This window comes from Sardina pilchardus, chromosome 7, assembly GCF_963854185.1.
Source record: "Sardina pilchardus chromosome 7, fSarPil1.1, whole genome shotgun sequence".
Taxonomy (NCBI): Eukaryota; Metazoa; Chordata; class Actinopteri; order Clupeiformes; family Clupeidae; genus Sardina; species Sardina pilchardus.
Genome location: NC_085000.1, coordinates 365,660 through 382,500, shown reverse-complemented (window position 1 = coordinate 382,500; position 16,841 = coordinate 365,660). Strand labels below are relative to the sequence as shown.

General features: G+C 47.1%; 2 protein-coding genes across 4 annotated transcripts; one reads left to right on the top strand and one right to left on the bottom strand.

Moving 5' to 3' along the window:
- Nucleotides 1-2,822: 2,822 nt before the first annotated feature.
- On the top strand, nt 2,823-7,056 carry si:dkey-72l14.3 (Glyco_hydro_56 domain-containing protein). Its single transcript, XM_062540150.1, has 5 exons — nt 2,823-2,930; nt 3,053-3,612; nt 4,302-4,694; nt 5,475-5,564; nt 6,523-7,056. Exons 2-5 carry the CDS (start codon nt 3,094-3,096, stop codon nt 7,054-7,056), a joined length of 1,536 nt encoding a protein of 511 aa, XP_062396134.1. The 5' UTR covers nt 2,823-2,930; nt 3,053-3,093.
- Nucleotides 7,057-9,337: 2,281 nt separating this feature from the next.
- On the bottom strand, nt 9,338-14,907 carry borcs6 (BLOC-1 related complex subunit 6). Of its 3 annotated transcripts, XM_062540258.1 has the most exons (7): nt 14,503-14,721; nt 13,200-13,780; nt 12,166-12,583; nt 11,436-11,599; nt 11,034-11,117; nt 10,737-10,861; nt 9,338-10,681 (listed from the first exon to the last, which is right to left on the bottom strand). In XM_062540258.1, coding segments are annotated over exons 2-7 (1,362 nt in total). In that variant the 5' UTR covers nt 13,770-13,780; nt 14,503-14,721; the 3' UTR covers nt 9,338-10,680. The 3 variants fall into 3 exon arrangements, with proteins under 3 accessions (XP_062396242.1, XP_062396241.1, XP_062396240.1); XM_062540257.1 differs by lacking the exon at nt 14,503-14,721 and adding an exon at nt 14,851-14,907 and having other exon boundaries at nt 9,338-10,861; XM_062540256.1 differs by having other exon boundaries at nt 9,338-10,861.
- Between the last annotated feature and the right edge of the window lie 1,934 nt (nt 14,908-16,841).

The following is a 16,841-nucleotide window of genomic DNA, read 5'->3' as shown; positions in this document are numbered from 1 at the left end:
TGCTGCGTCCCTGGCAGGTGTTTGGGCGCAGCACAGGATTATGGGGATTACTGCCACGCTGGTCATGTGAGCGCACTGCTCTGTACTGACCCTGCTTATGGGCAGATTACCCTGGGGAAGGTGAGGTGGCTTTACCCTCTCTCCTCACCCCTCGCTCTCTCTCTCTCTCTCTCTCTCTCTCTCTCTCTTCCTACCTCTCGTTCTCTCTGTCACCCTTTGCTATTCTGTCATCGCTACAGTCCAGTCGACCATCTCCTGCAGTCCCACATCCCTCATGCCTGACGGGCAGTCCTGCTTGCGCTCACTGGCCTCCGTCTGGCCGTTGCTAGGCCTCTTGGCTCTCCTCGCGCGTTCTCAAGGTGCTGCTCTGTGGGATTTTTCGAAGCGGGCACACCCGTGCTCCCTGTCCTGCTGCTCCTCAGGGTTGGCTCTCTCTTGACTGGACTGGACAGGCCGACTCGGATGCTCTGCCCGTGCTTGGCTGACCCACTGATACTCAGGTGAGTAGAGGAGCGAAGAGTGAGGTGCCCCTTGACCTGTATAGTGTGAACCCCTCTTAACCCCACTCATCTCAGGAGCACTCTCGCCTCTCCCACCCCAGTCACCTCCGAATTGTTGTTGTTTTTCTTTTAGACACAAACCTCTCATAGCCAAAAGACTCATTTTACTTTTTTAAAAATGATTCTGTGTTCAGGGGCTTTGCTCTTAATTGCAACCATTTAGAAAGACAGTGAAATTAGGATATTTTGCATTCATATACCTAGCATATATTTTTAATAGGCCTACAAAAGAACAATACAAGTATTACACAGACATATACTGTATTCGTATGTGCTCTCTAAGAATGCAAGTCATGGTCGTTGTACAGTCAGCATCAACTGAGCAACAGGAACCTCTCTAAAAACATTTCATTCATTGTAATGGCATGCTTAAAGGGATATTCCGCCATTTTTGGAAATACGCTCATTTTCCACCTCCCCTCGAGCAAAACAATCGATATTTACCTTGTTCCCGTTCATTCAGCCATTCTGTGAGTCTGGCGATACAACTTTTAGCTTCAGCCTAGCATAGATCATTGAATCGGATTAGACCATTAGCTTCTCGCCTGCTAGCTTCATGTTTAAAAGTGACTAAGATTTCTGGTAATTTTCCCATTTAAAACGTGTCTCCTCTCAAGTTAGAAAGTGCAATAAGACCAACTGAAAATGAAACCTGGCGTTTTTCTAGGCTGATTTGACATGGAACTACACTCTCATCTGGCGTAATAATCAAGGCAACTTGCAAACGTACCATAGGCGCAGTGATATCGTACGCAGCATCTGAAAATAGTCCCCATAGACAACAAGCAGTAGTAGTGCCAGTAGTTTGCAAGTTGCCTTGATTATTACGCCAGATGAGAGTGTAGTTCCATGTCAAATCAGCCTAGAAAAACGCCAGGTTTCATTTTCAGTTGGTCTTATTGCACTTTCTAACTTGAAAGGAGACACGTTTTAAATGGGAAAATTACCAGAAATCTTAGTCACTTTTAAACATGAAGCTAGCAGGCGAGAAGCTAATGGTCTAATCCGATTCAATGATCTATGCTAGGCTGAAGCTAAAAGTTGTATCGCCAGACTCACAGAATGGCTGGATGAATGGGAACAAGGTAAATATCGATTGATTTGCTCGAGGGGAGGTGGAAAATGAGCGTATTTCCAAAAATGGCGGAATATCCCTTTAATATCTTAGCCTTCATCCTAGGATGCATTCTAACGTTCGAGATATCAAACGGGTGTTAGTCTGCTTTGATCACTTTCTCCCTGTGAACGGTCTACAGCAATCCTGTTAATAATGACTATTGTATTAGGACTGTGTCCGTCAAACGAAAAACAAAGACCCTGGTGTCTCTTAAGAAACCCGTTTGTTGGTGCGTAAAGCCGCTTTTCTAACATATTTGACCACTATATCCATCAACGGTCTAAAAATATTCGTTGCATTGAGGTTGCATCAGATGTTAGGGCTTTCAAGTGAATGATTCATTTTAAACTTCAAAGGCGAAAAACTATTGTCCCTAATTTTTCCTATGGACAAAATGTCGTATTTCTTGTCGAACTGAGAAGGCTACAGTTTGATTTTACAGTACGAATCACCTAAATCCTCTGTGGATTATTGTCTTTTCTGCGTCATCAACATTCACTGAACTCAGACCCAAAAGCTGCGCAATATTTCCGACCGGAATGATTTAAATTATAAGTGGCCGTGGGATCCGCTACACAATCTAGGCTATGTAGGCTATGCACTACAGTGACGCTTATTCCGGGCAAATCTTATTGCCAAAGCATAGCATCCCTTGGTTGAAAGACCTTTACGGAAATCCCAGATACTTTGTAGCGTGCGGGCTACTTATTTCGGAGAAAAGATGAAAGGGGTTAGGTGCATGCAGTTCCCGACAGACCAGTCTACAACCAGACGGAAGCAATAGGATACTCCATTGTCAAGCTCTGCTTACCACTGAGCGTAGGCAGCACTAATCAATCCAATTAGCGTCCAAATAATTAACTTACCCTGAAGTGTCTCCATTTTCGTCGTTTCCCGGTGCCTTTGTTGAAGAAACAACACAGATCATGGAAAAACAACACAGATCAGATTAGCTGACATTGTAAACTTACAAAAATAAATATTATATTCTCGCTATTGCTACATCAAGGCGAGTTTAATTGGGATGTTTGACGCAGGCTTTGCAAGTGAATGTTAATGGGGTATTACGGGGTATTATTACAACTTGTACGGGGCGGTCACAGTGCCCCTAGCAGTCTGTCTTAACGACACTAACCACTGATGTTTTCTTTATTTTTTCCCTTTTTTCTTTCTTTTCGTCTTCTTTTTACCGAAACTACTGCCCTGTGCACCTAATTCGTTTTTGCGGTGGCATGTGGTGTATGAGCATCATGGTATAAAATGAAATATGATCATGAATAAGACCATATGGCATTGGTGTAACTGGTGTGTGTTGTGTGAACTGATGTCCATCTCTCTCTCTCTCTGTGTGTGTGTGTGTGTCCGTGCGTCTCAGAGGCAGGATGGTCCACAGCCCCGGTAGAGAGCAGTAAGAGCATGGCGTGGAGGGGACGCCGCGTTGACCGGTCCACCCTCTGGGCGTCTCTTCTCCTCCTCGGCGCATCCCTCCTGCTGCCCCCCGCTCTGGCCGGACCGGCCCGCGCCCCCATCCTTCCCGGCCAGCCCTTCCTGGTGTTCTGGGGGGTCCCCGACAGGGGCTGTCCGGGGCGCCCCGACCCCTCGGCCTTCGGGATGGAGTGGCAGGGCCGCGTGGCCGTGTTCTACGAGGACACCCTGGGCCTGTACCCCTTCTTCACCGCCCTGGACCAGCCCATCAACGGAGGCCTTCCGCAGCACACCAGCCTGAACACCCACCTCCAGCGGGTAGAGGCTGACCTCCTGACCGCCCTGCCCCAGGCCGGGGCTCCAGGGCTGGGCGTGCTGAGGTGGAAGGAGTGGTCGCCCCAGTGGAGCAGGAACAGGGGCAAACAGGCCAAGTACCAGCAAGGGTCGCGGGCCTTGCTCAGGGGGTTCTTCCCCGACTGGAGTCCTGAGGAGGTGGAGAAGTGGGCACAGGTACTGTAGAACTTTCAGTCACACGGTTGTGTTGTGAACAACACACACACACACACACACACACACCAGGGGTGGAAATTAAAATGTGAAAATGTGGACATGTATCAGCCAATAGCAGATTTCTGGTCAAATTAACCAGCCACTCAATGTTAAAATATGACTTTCTGTCTGAAATCTACCAGCCACTCTCACATTTTACCAGCATTTGTCTGGTGGCTGGTGCTAATTTCCATCCCTGACACACACACACACACACACACACACACACACACACACACACACACACACACACACACACACACACACACACACACACACACACACACACACACACACACACACACATAAAACAACACCTTTTAACTCCAACACCTTATTTCACCTCTCCAGAATAATCTGCATGATTAATCTGAATGTTTTGTGTGTGTGTCTTTATAAGGATGGCATTGTATCATAGTACAGTAATTCAAGAGTTAAAAGACACAAAATCATACTAATACCATATTAACTGCCCCCCCCCCCCCCCCCCTGTATAAACCTCATAGCTGAAGACATTTTGCAAAATCAATGTATAAGCCGCGGCTAATAGTTGGGAAATTACGGTAATCATGCACATTGAGTGTCGACGCAAATGTTGTGTAGTCCAAGAGAACATTCTGTTGATGGTTGGTGATGTCACTTCCTGCCAGGTGGACTTTGAGGCGGCCGCTCAGGCCATCCTGATGGAGACGCTGCGGGAGGTCAGGCGTCTGCGGCCCCAGAGCCTGTGGGGCGTGGCGCCCTTCCCCGACTGCTACAACTCCGGCCCACTCCAGCTCCTGTCTAACTACACAGGCCGCTGTCCGGCCGCCGAGATGGCCCTCAACGACGAGCTGATGTGGCTATGGAAACGGAGCACGGCCATCTACCCTACTCTGATGATGGACAAGTTCCCACCGGGGTCCAAGGGGCCCTGGCTTTACTCCTCCAATCAGATTCGAGAGGCGTTGAGAGTGGCAGCTCTGGCGGGAACCGCCTACGACCTTCCAGTGTTTCCATTAGTCAGGACTGTCTATGCATCCACCAATAACTACCTGTCTGAGGTAAGTGATGTGACTGTGGCTAGGCCTTTCTAATCCCTCAAAACGAATTCCTACCCACTCCCCCTTGGTTATGGAGATCACTTGGGTGGGAAGCACCCTCACAGCTAAATCAAGTGCCCTTGATTAGTGTGTAGGGTTATAATACCACACTCAGCTTTGGGACAAACTTCACCCTCCCTTGCGGTATCTGTTTATCACAGAACCATGGGTTTGTTTACAGGTGTGGCCTACCCACGCGGAACTAACATTTGGAAATGCCCTCCATGACGTGGCACATTAATTGACACACATCCTCAATGAGAGGGCATCAGTGTTCACTCCGCGTTGGAGGCTTTTTAAATACACCACTTGACAGTAACTGGTTTCTGATGGGGTCTGCCCGAGGGTACTCTCTGTGATTCTCAGGAAACAGAATCAGAAATCAGAAAAGAAACAGACGATGAACATAGTATGTAAACGACCCCAACCAGTCATGTACCTTCAAACAAAGTGTATCGCTAATGGCACACAGAAAGTGCATAATAGGTAGAGAAGGCATGGTGTGCCATACTAAATAACGGCATAAGAATGGCGTGAACCAACCACCTCGATAGGCTCCTCGTATGAGAGGAAATGCAGCATGGGCTTAAATGTTGTTATCATTATCATTGGAAATTGCACGCAGAGTGAGGAGTGCTCCTTGTTTCCCCCCTGTACTCCTCACTCCTCCTTGTGCTCCTCACTCCTCCTGTTTCCTCCTTGTGCTCCTCACTCCTCCTGTTTCCTCCTTGTGCTCCTCAGGCGGATCTGGTGAACTCAGTGGGAGAGAGTGCTGCCATGGGAGCCGCTGGAGTCATCATGTGGGAGAGAACCTTCTTAGCAAAGACTCAGGTACAGCATGAGAGGAGTATACTGTAGCGTTGTCTATTTACAGACTCAGGTACAGCATGGGAGGAGTATACTGTAGCGTTGTCTATTTACAGACTCAGGTACAGCATGGGAGGAGTATACTGTAGCGTTGTCTATTTACAGACTCAGGTACAGCATGGGAGGAGTATACTGTAGCGTTGTCTATTTACAGACTCAGGTACAGCATGGGAGGAGTATACTGTAGCGTTGTCTATTTACAGACTCAGGTACAGCATGGGAGGAGTATATTGTAGCGTTGTCTATTTACAGACTCAGGTACAGCATGGGAGGAGTATACTGTAGCGTTGTCTATTTACAGACTCAGGTACAGCATGGGAGGAGTATACTGTAGCGTTGTCTATTTACAGACTCAGGTACAGCATGGGAGGAGTATACTGTAGCGTTGTCTATTTACAGACTCAGGTACAGCATGAGAGGAGTATACTGTAGCGTTGTCTATTTACAGACTCAGGTACAGCATGGGAGGAGTATACTGTAGCGTTGTCTATTTACAGACTCAGGTACAGCATGAGAGGAGTATACTGTAGCGTTGTCTATTTACAGACTCAGGTACAGCATGAGAGGAGTATACTGTAGCGTTGTCTATTTACAGACTCAAGAATGATCAGCACGTTCATACTCGTGAGCACAACACATATATAATCACAGTTCTAAACACACGGTGCCCTGGGAACACTAACACAGAACACATGCACCCGTAGGCACGTTACAATGTAGTCGCTACACGTTCTGTTGCTAACAGGTGTAATGCACTCAGCACAAGCCTTCATTTGTTCTTCTTGGTGTCTGCTCCTTGGCCCCAGTGTGGGTGTGTCTGTGCTACTGTCACATTTGGCCTGTTTCTCATTAAGTATGGAGGATTGTTGTGCGTCATGTTTGAAACAGAATGTGTTGGTGTGTGTGTGTGCTGATTCTGCAGAAGTCCTGTTCTGAGATGGCGTCTTTCATACGGGACGTGCTGGGCCCGTACGTGGTGAACGTCACCACGGCGACGCGTCTGTGCGGCGTGTCCCTGTGCCAGGGCCGCGGGCGCTGCGTGCGCAAGAACCAGGAGGACCCCGTCTACCTCCACCTGCCCTCCGCCAACTTCCGCCTGCTGCCCGAGGGGGCCGAGGGCGTACGGGCCGCCGGCGAGCTTGACCCCGCCTTCCTGGACACCTGGAGGCGGGACTTCCGCTGCCAGTTCTACGAGGCCCTGGAGGGCGCCGCCGCAGACCAGGAGTCCGGGGGCTCGGACACCCGGGGGGCCAACTCACGCCCCTCGCTCAAGTCCCCCGCCCTGGCAGGACAGGCACCAGGGCTGGGGCAGGGGCAGGGGCAGGGGCAGAGTGAGGGGGCGGGGGCAGGGGTAACAGTTGGACAAGTCCCCAAGGACAGTGGCGTCTCAACTCTCCAGCCCACGGCCCACCTGCTCTTCCTGCTTGTGGCGACTGGACTCCTCTTGAGCCGCTGACAATCTTGATCTGTGTGACTCCATCTAATCCATATCTGCTGCCTGCTTGGATTGGGACAGTAACAAACAGCAGCAGCAGCAACTCTGAAATGAGAGCCACATGTAAACACTAAATGACTCATGCCTTTGTATTACAGAAAACAAAAAAAAAGTCCACTTTAATGAAAAGCGGATTTCCATCCGGAGGGCCGGGTGTTTGTCGTTTTTGAGTCCGATCCAGCTGCTGAAACAGTGCCGAGCCCCTGGAGAGCTTTACTCCTGTAACAGGACTGATTAAACCAGAAAACCCGCTGCGTTCACACCAGAGAGCCTGTCCCCACAGACACCCATTCACTTTAGTATTAACGTTATCAGCGTGCTGCACGCGTCTGACTCCTAGCAGAGGGGATTTTCGCTCTGACGACACCAGCTCCACATTTTGCGGTGAGAGCGAGAGGGCCCTTTTTCAAGGCTGCGTGCACAAATAAAATAGCTTCCTTCATTTGTTTTTGACTTTTCAAAAAGCTTGAAACAGCTCCTTGGAGAAATGAAAATGTGTCTTTCTTTTGTATTCCCTTTTGAGTGGTTGCATTGCGTAATGGGGCACGGAAGGATTTCCCACAGGACCTTCTCTCTGTGGCTCCTCACAATAAGACTTTAGTGTCTGCTGTCTCTCTGTCTCTCTCTCCCTTATCTCCAGTCAATGTAAATCTAGATCCTCTGATGTTCATATGTACTGCTTTGGGCAAGTTTTAGAGGAAACCAGACACCAGGATGCTCCCTGTAAGCTTACAGTATATCATCTGTACTACATCTGCTCTTAGTCTAACTGTCTCCTGTGACATGCCACGTCTTGCTTATTTGGTATACTACTTTAGGTCTATAGACAAGCAACACATACACATTTCACAAACACACACACACACACACACACAGACAGACAGTAAACATATCCATCATACACATGCAGCTATGCAACAGATACAACCCGATCAAATATGTATACACTCAAAAACAAAAAAAACAGTATCACCTGTCTGGTGACACATGCAGTGCATTAAGAAAGGACCCAGTTTTCTTCAGGGGGCACCTGAGATAACTTTCAAGGGTCAGACGAAAGGGTCTGAAATACTAACTGTATGTCCGTGGGATATTTCAGGTTTTGCTTTTAAATAAATTCGCAAAACATTATAAAATGTCCCTATTTTTGTTTGGTTGTTATTGGGTATTGAGTGTAGATTGCTAAGGGAACATTTCTGTATGACATTTAGATTTTGGCAATAATATAGCAAAATGTGCAGGTGAGGATCCTGCATACAGATCGGCCTGTACAAAACACAGGTCAACGCACACATATACACACAGACAAACACATACACACACTTAAAAAAACATCACAAATGGAAGTATATGGATAAAGGTCACATATCCAAACAGCCCTACACACGTATGCACCCCCAGCAGCAGAGAGACAGTGTAACTGTGGGCATCCGTGGGCAGATGTGCCGACGATGTCTCTATCGGCCTTATCTGCCCGGCCGGGAGAATGTAACAGAGCCGGTAGAGAGATGGGCAGGCCGCCTCGTCACAGACGTCTGTTTGTTTAGAATCACATGATCTAATCTCATGTTTGCATGCCGGCCTCGTCTGTTATCTCCTGGCTGTCTGCCCCCCCGCTGCCGTAAACTGAAACTGTCCCAAGTTTACAATAAATCTGCACAATCTCGAGCGATCTGATGCTGTGGCTTTTTGTTGGTGCCTTTGTTTGTTTGTATAGCTGCTGAGCCGAAGGGTGGACTGCTAACTTTCTCCGAGTTGATTGAGCCTTTGGTGGCATTCATGCCGGCTGTTGTTTATATTGTCACCCAATGATGCTCAATCTACAGGTGACTGTTCTGTGAAGTCAATTACAGGCGCATTCACAAAGACAGTAGCCTAATTGCAGGCGATGACAGCATAGTGCCTGTCTGCAACTCCCACACCAGACAGACTGTCTCTACACTTTGATCAGTCTCATTATGGAGAAACTAGCCCATAACAGCACAAAATATGAGCCTCTGCCAGGTGCTGTTGTGTCAGTTATGTGAGAGAAAAAAAATATTGTATCTGAAAGCTTCCAAAAATAGGGTGTTTTCATTTTCTATGTTTGCACCCTTCATCTGTAGATTTCAGTTCCTGCTGCAAAGACAGGCCACATTGATCAGCTCTTTGCTTACATAGATCAACATAGATCTAAAAAACAGTTTGTGTGTACACATCAAACCCAAGACAAGCATAAGGACATTAGAGTCAACACAATGGGTTTCTGCATCATTCTTGTAAATTTATTGTTATATCCTCTTTTTAAATACACACATGACATTGGCTAAATCATTGTTTTAGTGACATTGAGACAGTATGTACAAAGATTACTTCTGATTGGATCGAGCGACAGACAACAAGAGCAGAGCAACGAAGACAGCCCTCCTCCTGAACCCCTTCCCATCAAAAAAGCGTCCGCTCTAAAAACTCCAATACCCAAAATCCCCTGCTTCAGTCTATTGCCACTCTATGTACAGCGGCCAGAGGGGAGAGAGGATCCATGCAGTGAACTGCAGTGAATGGCTAGTCAGGGAACATGCCACACACACACACACACACACACACACACACACACACACACACACACACACACACACACACACACACACACACACACACACACACACACACACACACACACACACACACACACACACACACACACACACACACACACACACACACACACACACACACACACACACACACACACACTGTAGCCTCCACATAAGTTAGTATTGAAAAAAACAAAACCAACAATTTCTCAGGTGTGTGTAAGTGTAGTTTAAGTCTTTCACATGATCAGAGAGTAAACACAAAAAGGATGCATTGTGGCATAAATTCATAACTTCTGTGGTCACACACTTCTCAGCAGCGTACCTGACTTCGTTTCCAGGGCATCAGACACCAGGGTAGCTTGTGCATCCCTGTGCATTGCATTCCTGTTAAAGTCTCATCGGACTCCGCAAGTCAATCGGCCACCACAACCATGTCCCTGATGTCAGGGTCCGTCCATCTCTACAATCCACACCACATACACTCAAGGACACATGACCTGAAGCCTTCAAATGCAGAGGAGGGGACAACACCACACCACCAAAGGTAGGTACTGTGTTGGACGGTATGGTAGAGGAGACGAGGGGCATTCCTCTCCTCTGTATGAAGTCACAGACGAGAGGGAGAGAGAGAGAGAAAGAGAGAGAGAGCAAGGCTGCCACTTGAGATGAGGCCCATTTTACTGTACTCCCAAGGGTCCAGGGAGGAGGAGAGGGGGATGGGGGGGGGGGCTGCAGAGCATCTCTGAGAGACTTGATCAGTAGCGCAAGATTTGGTAACATGGTTATCAGCTAAGAGTCTGTACACAGATGATTCCATTACAGGGCGTCTGCTGGGCGAATGGAGGGAGGGGGGCAAGGCATATTGGCACGGCGACACCACTCTTGGGGTGTGGTTACTTGCAGCACATCTCTGGGAGGGTGGTGGTGGGAGTGGTGGTGGTGGTGGTGGTGGTGGTGGTGCTGAGGGGATGGGGGTGCTTGTGGTTACTTTCAGTAGCAGCGGCGGCAGCGGCAGCAGCACATCTGGGTGGGGGGGGGGGGGGGGGTGAGGGGGGCGGCGGCTACTTGCAGACGGCCTCCAGGGCGTCCAGAGTGCGCTTGATGTCTCGGATCTGAGCTGCTAGCGTGTGGATGGGCTGCATGGAGCGGTCCAGCTCCTCACAACGGGCCATCAACGTGTACATTCCCTAGAGAAGGGCACACACACACACACACACACACACACACACACACACACACACACACACACACACACACACACACACACACACACACACACACACAGCAGACGTTGATGCACAGATCTTCAATGCCAACAGTTATCATATAGACAGCAGACACTATAGGTCATTTTTCCACCTTTATGCTCATGTCCACAGACTCTCCCAGGCTATCCACGGAGTCTCTGTACGTCTGGATGTAGCCAACACTCAAGGCAGTCATCTGCAGGACACACACACACACACACACACACACACACACACACACACACACACACACACAGTTTAATTAGAGTCAAGCCCTAAACAGAGCATGTAAACATTAAAAACAGATCTATAGACAATTTATGACAACAATCAAAGCAAACAATCAAAGATGCTCCGTGCCACTAAGCAAACTCATGTTCTACCCCAGCAGAAAGATGATCCGTGCTGCTAACCAAACTCACGTTCTACCCCAGCAGGACCATGCTCCGTGCCGTTAACCAAACTCACGTTCTACCCCAGCAGGTCTATGTTCCGTGCCGCTAACCCAACTCACGTTCTGGATGGTTCCGTTGAGGCTGCGCATCATGAGCTCTACACTCTGCGCCACGTCCTGCGTGTGTCTCTGCAGGTCCAACAAGACGGACGGGTCGATCGGGGGGATGTCTGCTGGCCGCCGCGTCACCGCCCGGCCACGGACTGAACCCGAGCTCGAGTCCGCTGGACAAACAGAGAGAGCAACGGCAACGGATCAGGGGACAGAAGGAGACACAACATGCAGTCGGGATTATCTGACCAAACGAAGTAAACAGCCTGCACAGGTAGATTCTCACAAAATGCAAAACAGGCTCACTGGATATGCAAGAGGTATTCAAGATATTTCTATTTTTTAAATGCAGGCAGGCTTGCCTCCAACTGATGCTTGACCATCAGATGAAATTAAACAAATGAAATTAAACAAATGAATAACCCGCATACAAACACAATCAGCTTGGACAAAAAAGGAAGCAGACATGCACGTACAATGCTCTGAGATTTACAACAAACTTAAAGCAACTGCAATAACAGACTGGCATATCAGCATTCAATACACACACACACTTGCACGTACACACACACAAATCTGCGCATGTGCGCACGCACGCACGCACGCACACACGCACACCACAGCTTTCTTGGTAAAGAGATTCCAATGTCAATGGGACTCAATCAATTAAACACGCACAAACACATACACATACACATACACGTACACATACACACACAATAAACACACTCTCCCTTACAGTCACAGTCGAGGCTGGGCCGCGAGCTCATCTTGATCTTCTGCTCCAGGTTCCTGCAGATGAAGTTGGTGATGTCTCCCTCATGGCTCACGGTGCCCTCTAGCTCCAGGGCGCTGGAGATGGTAGCCCTGCGCCCACCCTCCGCCTGGCCCCCCCGGGCACCCCCCCGCGGGCCCCCGCCTCCGCACGCCCCGCTCAGCTCGTCCAGGCTCTTGCTGTCCTGCATGCCCCGCACCACGCGGTCCGGCATGCCGCGCACGCGCACCTCCGCCATCACGTGCATGGGCCGAGGCACTTCGTCCGAGTCGGCGTCCGCGCCCGACTCCGCCAGGGAGGGGGCGGTTCCACTGGCAGGTGCCGACGTGCTGAGACGAGGAGGAGGGTTCTGAAATGACGATGGCGATGACGGTTTCATAGGCTGCATAGAGGAACACAGAAAGTCCTTGTTAACTCATTCCTTGTACATGTGGCAAATAAAATCCAATACTGCCAAGCATGCCAATATGTAAGATACATAGACTCATAAGCGTGTAAATGTGTATAGTGTATCGCATATAGTTTTTATAGATATTGTAACCAATATTGTCTTTTCTAGACAAACAGTCCATCTGATAAGGGGTACTGAAGGAATGTTGGTCAAATTGACGTTTCCTTGATTTGTTACAGCAGGTCAATGGAGAAACGTCACTTGCAGGCTACAGAACGTACATATTCTTGACCTATGGTCATGAGGTCATAAAGGCTTAACTCTTCAATATGCACCAATAATTACCCATGGTTGTAGGTCAGAGTTGCTTGTGTCAGGTAGGAAGGTATGTAGGTAGGAAGGTAGGAAGGTGTGTAGGTAGAAAAGAAGGAATGAATGAAGGAAGGTAGGTAGATAGGTAAGTAGGGAAGGACGGAAGGTAGGGAAGACAGGAAGGACGGTAGGTAGCGAGGTACAGTAGGTAGGAAGGTAGGGAAGGTAGATAAGGCATGCATGTAGGTAGGAAGGTAGGGATAGTAAAGGGAGACTGTAGCGAGTGTATATTTACCTCTGGTTTCTCCTCTTCTCTCTGCTCTCCATCCTTTCTCTCTGTTCTGTCATGCTCCACCTCCTCTTCTCTCACTCCATCATCTTCTGGGGCTTCACTGTATGTCTGTGCGTTGTCGTGCTGTTGTCTGTCTGTGCTGTGCGTTTCTGTGTGTGGTCTGTCTTTGGTTGCTGTGTCTGTGAGATCTGTGGCTTCTATGTGAGTGAATACCGAATCATTGAGGTCTTCTTCACCTGTGTGAGGTTTATGTTTGGGTGGAGATTCTGCATGCCTGTTTGGTGTGTGCGAGTGTGTGTGAGTTAGCGACGTGGAGTGCGTTTCGGGAGTTTCAGTGTGTGACAAGTTTGGATTTGAATGTGCGGCTGAGTTCTTAGATATGTGGTCTGTGTCTGCATTAGTCTCTGTTTTAATCTGTGTCCCCTCCTCTATACCATCTTCTTGTAACGTGGTCCTGCCATCACACTTCAGAGTGTGTGGTGTCGGCCTTTCAGAAATGTCAGGGGAGGTCGGAGAGTCCACCCCGTTGGTTGTCTCAGGGACATCTTGGCCAATCACAGGGGAATGGCTCATCCCTCCTCCTGCTGAGAATATGAGAATTCTTCACCATCTTTGATGACATAACCATATCAACATCAACAGTAACGCTGCTGTAAAAATCTTTGAAGATGGCAAAAGTCCTCACTGTATGGCCAAAAAATCTTCTAAACAGACACAACATACCCGAGACACCTAGCTAGCTACGCTCGCTCGCTCGCTCATGGGTCATATAAGGACTCGTTAATACAATACAGCTGCAATACACAGCTAACTACACAACATAACGTTACATTCTGCTAGAAGAGATTCGTCCATACTTCTTGCATTGACTGGCCTAGCAGCTAACTGCATCTGCCTAGTTGCTACTTCTTTAGTTGCCTGGCATGATTTTACCAATCACCTATGACAACTTCATGTAATCGAAAAATGTCAACTATAACCCGACAAAATTGCTGTTGGATAGCTTATGGGCAAAACATTAGTTGGCCCCGCCAACAACATAAATAAAATGATCCCAAACGTCAATGTTATTAGTCAAATGCACACCGTGATGTTATTATAACCCTGTAAGAAATGCAAAACCATGTAGTCTTTAGGAACCGAAACTTTAATGACGTACGAACATAGCTAGCAAGCTAACGCCACTTCTCTAACGACAACCTAGCCTGCTTAACAGTAAAATGTTAGCTGACGTTGGCTAGTCGATTGCTACCTGTCAAAGTAGCTAGCTAGTGCTAGCTAACTTATCATACAAGAAGCCAGTTACCTAAGTTGACAAGTTAACCACAAAGGACCTCCTGTTGTCATGATGCAATATGGGAAAAGATAGTGATAGCTGCTAGGTTCTTATCACTCAAAACCGGAGGATTAGCCCATCTAGCGAGAGATCTACGTTATGCTAGAGATAATAGCTAACGTTAGCTGTGGGAGAGAAGACAGCCAGGCCTCGTTAGTTTGAGTTGGATAGTTCTAACTGAACGTGCAGGTAAAAGTTCGTCATTAAATGCAAAAACTGTCAAATAGCCTCACAGTTACTGTAAAGAAACAGTCAACTGCTCCATGTCCCTGCATTTAAAGAAACTAACAACAATAACAAACATTTAGCTGACGTTACCTCTGTAGTTCCTCCCAAAGATGAAGGTTGCCAGGAAACTGGGTCCGTCTGACTTAACTTTCGTACTAAACCTTAGCATAAGGCAAATGGCTATGGCTATGGCTATGGCTATGGCTATGGCTATGGCTATGGTTATTTAGCAGACGCCTTTGTCCAAAGCGACATACAAATAAATAACAATACAAATTAAATTAACAGTGAACAATTACAAACTAGGGAGAATAGTAATATTATCAGTAAAACAATAATTTTAAGCACTAACCTAATGAGAAATAAAACAGTGAAATGAGAATAGCAATCAAATAAGTCACTCAGTTAATTATATATAATAATAATAATAACTAAAGCATGGTATGGCTAAATTTAAGGACAATAACAAAATAAATTTCAAATTCTATCAATAGACAAATTATAACAAAACAATACTATTATACAAACCATAACACATCACAAACTCAAAGGACTAAGTGCATATTAAATAAATATGCCTTAAGACCCCTCTTAAAAGATCCAAAGCTGTTGCTGGAACGGAGAGCACTGGGCAACTCATTCCACCAACACGGAACCACTGAAGAATAGGATCTACAATTTGACCTAGCATGTATGGTTGGTCGACATAACAGACGCTCCTCAGAAGATCGCAATGGGCGGTTGGGAATGTACATCGTGATTAAAGAACTGAAGTAGCTGGGAGCAGATCCAGTCAGTGTCCTATAGGCCAGAGTGAGAGATTTAAATTTAATTCTGGCTACTATAGGGAGCCAGTGGAGAGTAACTAGGAGAGGGGTTACATGTGTCCTCTTTGGCTGATTGAAGACCAGTCGTGCTGCAGCATTCTGAATCAACTGTAGTGGTCTTAAAACACAAGCAGGTAGGCCAACTAACAGAGAATTACAGTAGTCCAGCTTGGAGATAACCATTGCCTGTACAAGAAGCTGAGTGGAATCTTGTGTCAGATAAGGTCTGATCTTCCTAATGTTGTACAGGGTATACCGACATGACTTTGCAATTGAGGCAACATGCTCAGAGAAAGTAAGTTGGTCATCAATTATGACACCCAAGTTACGTGCCGATCTGGTTGGAGTCAGTGAGGATGAATCAAGCTGGATATTGATCTGTTGGGGAATAGCTGTTTTTACTGGAAACACCAAGAGCTCAGTTTTGGAAAGATTAAGCTGAAGGTGCTGATCCTTCATCCAGATTGAAATGTCCTTCAGGCATGCAGAGATCCGATGGGAAACACTAGAGTCCTCAGGTGGGAAGGATAGGAAAAGTTGAGTGTCGTCCGCATAGCAATGATATTCAAATCCATGAGAGCGAATAATCCCACCTAAAGAAGTGGTGTAAATAGAGAAAAGGAGGGGCCCTAATACTGATCCTTGGGGGACTCCTGTAGTGAGGTCATGAGACTTTGATATCTGTCCCTGCCAAGACACGCTAAAAGAACGCCCTTTAAGGTAAGACTTGAACCAGTCAAGAGCTTTCCCAGAAATTCCCAGTTCATATAGTGTAGAAAGGAGAATGTCATGGTTAACCGTATCAAAGGCTGCAGATAAATCTAACAGAATTAACACTGATGACTGAGCAGAGGACTTAGCTACTCTCAATGCTTCAGTCACAGATAGAAGAGCAGTTTCAGTAGCAAATGGTTCCGGATATACATTTGATGTAGGGCTAGGCCTACGTTTATGAATTTGATTGTAGCCTTCGTAGGTATGTGTGTTGATATGAATAATAATACATACGAAACACACATAAAAAAAAAGCACGCATACAATTATTATTATTATTATTATTATTAGCAGTAGTAGTAGTAGTAGTAGTAGTAGTAGTAGTAGCAGTAGTATGGAAGCCTAGTAGCCTAGTAGTAGTAGTGGTAGTAGTGTAGTAGTAGTAGCAGCCTAGTAGGCTAGTAGTAGGCTAGTAGTAGTAGCCCACTAGCCTAGTAGTAGGCCTAGTAGTAGTAGTAGTAGTAGGTGTAGTGGCTAGTA